Source organism: Malurus melanocephalus, unplaced genomic scaffold, assembly GCF_030028575.1.
Source record: "Malurus melanocephalus ecotype Western Australia unplaced genomic scaffold, MMel_1.1 scaffold_593, whole genome shotgun sequence".
NCBI lineage: Eukaryota > Metazoa > Chordata > Aves > Passeriformes > Maluridae > Malurus > Malurus melanocephalus.
Genome location: NW_026623825.1, coordinates 403,812 through 407,139, shown reverse-complemented (window position 1 = coordinate 407,139; position 3,328 = coordinate 403,812). Strand labels below are relative to the sequence as shown.

Here is a 3,328-nt window from a genome sequence, read left to right as displayed (position 1 = left end):
TCCTCACCCTCAGCCAAAGCAGAGGGAATTTTTGTCTGAAATGCCACAAAAGCCTGCCAGGCTTGGAGCAGCAGRAGGTGAGAAAAGGCATCAGAGCAGGAATATTAATACCAAACCTGCTATTTCCTTTGCTCCAGACAGAACAAAGCCAGGGGGTACCAGCAGTTCTTCCTTTAATCAGGAATTTTCCTGACATTTTGAGGCCAGCCAGGTAAGTTATAAATAAAAATATGCCACTACATGGGCAAGGCAGAGCTGGGAAAAATTCCCACAGGGTATCAGCCTCMACAAAACCCTTCTCTCCAGCCAGCCAAGCAGGTCTGGCCTCCAGGAGAGCCTTGGCACTGCCACTGGAAAGGTCCAGAAGGGACAAGAAGCCTGGAGAAGAGAAGAGCAGAATCACAACCTGTGCCAAGAGCAAACAGGTGACACCCAGCCCAGGTGACAAAGGACAGAGGCTCCAGACAGCTCAGTACTTGGGGAGTGACTCAAACCTCTGGTACTTGCAGGGTAATCAATGCAATCTGGATTTTAATCTCCATTTAGAAAAAAATTAATGGTAATTTAAAAGCTAAAAGCAAAAAATAATCAAGTCAGTTGTGTAAAAGTTTAGGATTTTGAGGGGTTTTTTTGGTGGGGATATTGAAGGAGGCAGGAATCTGCAATCAGAGCTACAGATGCAGCAGAAGAAGAGCTGGGTTTAGGGACAAGCAAAGGGAACAGGGGGACACGTGCCATCCCTTTGGGCTGCTAGGGAGAACACAAGGCAGACACAGACTGCCTAACAGCAAACTCCAACACGAACAGGCCACTGAGACACCAAATAAAATCCTGATCAGAATCATTTAGGGTGGAAAAGTTGTCCCAGAAACCTGCACCCAGCTGGAAACCTCTGTGTGCAGATCAGGCACGGGYTCTGCAGAGCTCAGCAGCTGCAGCAGAGGGCTGAGATGCCCAATTTCAGCCCCAGGTCACCTCTCTGCCCCTCACCAAGGCACAGAGCAGCCATTCCCTCTCTCCCAGCCCTGTGGGATCCAGACTGGCTCTTCCCTCTGCCAGGAAAACCTTGGAAAGTTGCTCACAACCAACCAACTTTTCCCAGTTGATTCACCAGGCCTGTCACAGCACTTCAGCTGCTCACCTCCARCACTCAGGCAGGTTCTCTCCTCACAGAGCTGCACAAAACAAAGCAAAAAGTGTCCTAAACCACYTTCAAATTCCCAGAGACACAGACAGGAATTTCCCTATGCAGAGAGACAGGAATTAATCCTGTGAGTGACATGAGCTGCTGCTGCTGGAGCCTGGGTTTTCACTCAGCTGAGGGAACACAGGAGAGCCAGAAATGGCCAAAAGCCCTTGTGGGAGTGAGAATAAAAGCTGCTCACAGGCACTGCAACYAGGCAGGGACTGAAACTGCCCCACAGAAGAGCCTGAAAGCTTCCAGCACAGGCACAGACGCATTTACAGACCTAAAACTGCACAGATGTAAAGGCAGGGGGTTGTTAGACACTGATSTGGGGAGAGGAGAAGGGGCCTGGAGTTTGTCACCACAGCCAGAGAGCAACTCAGCCAAGAGCTGTTTTAGTGCTGAAGATTTGTGGCACAACTCATGGTCTGGAGAGGAGCACTGGCCAGGATTTTCCTGCACAGGACAGWCCATTGGGAATCTGCTTCCCTGTCTGCAGCACACAACTCCCAGAGGAGCTCAGATCTGCCACRGAATCAGCTGGGATGAAAYAAATGCAAAGAGAAGGGGAATAAGTGTCCTGTGGAGCACCCACTGCTCCAGGAGCCAGAACAAACCACAGAATGCAGGGAAATCCCTTGTCACTCCTCTGCACTCCAAAGGCAGCCTGAACAGGAGTGACAACCCTGGGGTCACACAGGACTAATGTGGCACCTCCTGCTGCCCATCTGGAGCCAGCTGGGCTCATCTCCCAGCTCCTTTTTTTTTGTTGTTGTTGTTGTTCCTTTGCCTTTTCAGACCCTCTTTACAAAATCTGGGCAAAYCTTTCAGGTACAAAGCAATCTGAACACAAGAGCTCCTGCATTTTAAACCCAGTTCCAGTCCCACACCCAGCTCCTGTGAGCAGAAAGAATCMTTTCAGTGCTCAGGGAGGCACCCAGAGCTGGAGCTCCAGGACAGCACATCCACCAAGCTCCAGAAGCCAGGACACTGCTGCACACACTCATCTGCACTGAGGTCCTGCCCTTGCTGAGGGAATTCTCCAGAGGAAACCACACATTTCAATGATCAAGCCAAGGATGCAGCTATCACACCAGATAATGCTGCACCCACAGAAAGGTTTCTGGAGAGGAGGAGGTGCTTTTTCACCGCCTTTTCCTCTGCCCAGCTGGCATTCTTTTTGTCCCAATACATTGTTTTTTTTTTGCACTAAGGAAGCTGTTTCCTCCTCTGCAGGATCCCTTCATCTCTACAAAGCACAGACTGGCAAACAAGGACTGCTGGGAAGCAGCGTGGAGTGGCACAGAGGAAAGGGGCAGTCACAGATGTCTGAACTGGGATGTGTGGGCATTTTGGGGGGTAAAAAGGCTTTATTCAAAGTGCATGCTTTTATCCAGAGGTACCGAGAGCGAGCACTCCCCAGGGCAGCCCCGGCCGGGCAGCGCAGCAGCCTCTGCCACCCCGAGCCCTGTCCTTCACCAAGCACTCATCAAGTAGCCAGGGACTGAATGTTCTTGAGCATCTCATCAAAAGCCTCCCGGGAAGGCGCTTGGGCGTTCTGGAAGGAGACTTTGATGCGGCTGTAGAGGCTGAAGGATTTCAGCTCCAGCCAGATGAAACCGAAGCGATCGTCGTCGAACAGGACGAACACGCCCGGCGTCCGCTCGGGGCTGGTGAAGCCGTGCCCAGCGATGAGCCCCGTGCCATAAAAACTGCAAAAGGACAGGAATAAAGCAACTGTGAGAGCAGTCGTGATCAACCATAATTAAAAAAATCAGCACCAAACTCTGAGGAAGCCACTCTGCTGGGTGCCACAGAGCAGTGAGTTTTACACCCATTTTTTCTATTAAGACAACAAATCCCCATTGCTGTTTGGAGATTGCTGCTTTGGGTTATACCAATCAGCACCTGCACACCAAAGCTGGGGTTTTCGGTAGTTCAGCCCCACAACCCATCTCAACAAATCCCCATTGCTGTTTGGAGATTGCTGCTTTGGGTTGTTCCAATCAGCACCTGCACACCAAAGCCGGGGTTTTCAGTAGTTCAGCCCCACAACCCATCTCAACAAATCCCCATTGCTGTTTGGAGATTGCTGCTTTGGGTTGTTCCAATCAGCACCTGCACACCAAAGCTGGGGTTTTC

General features: G+C 50.9%; 1 protein-coding gene across 3 annotated transcripts in view; it reads right to left on the bottom strand.

The window, feature by feature from the left end:
- Positions 1-2,357: 2,357 nt before the first annotated feature.
- The window catches only part of FBXO31 (F-box protein 31), a 20,474-nt gene continuing 19,503 nt past the window's right edge, over positions 2,358-3,328 (bottom strand). For all 3 annotated transcript variants that reach the window (XM_057382932.1, XM_057382933.1, XM_057382934.1), the window contains one exon: positions 2,358-2,898. In XM_057382932.1, the coding sequence (XP_057238915.1) occupies positions 2,676-2,898 (223 nt within the window). In that variant the 3' untranslated portion in view covers positions 2,358-2,675. The remainder of the gene's footprint in view (positions 2,899-3,328) is intronic.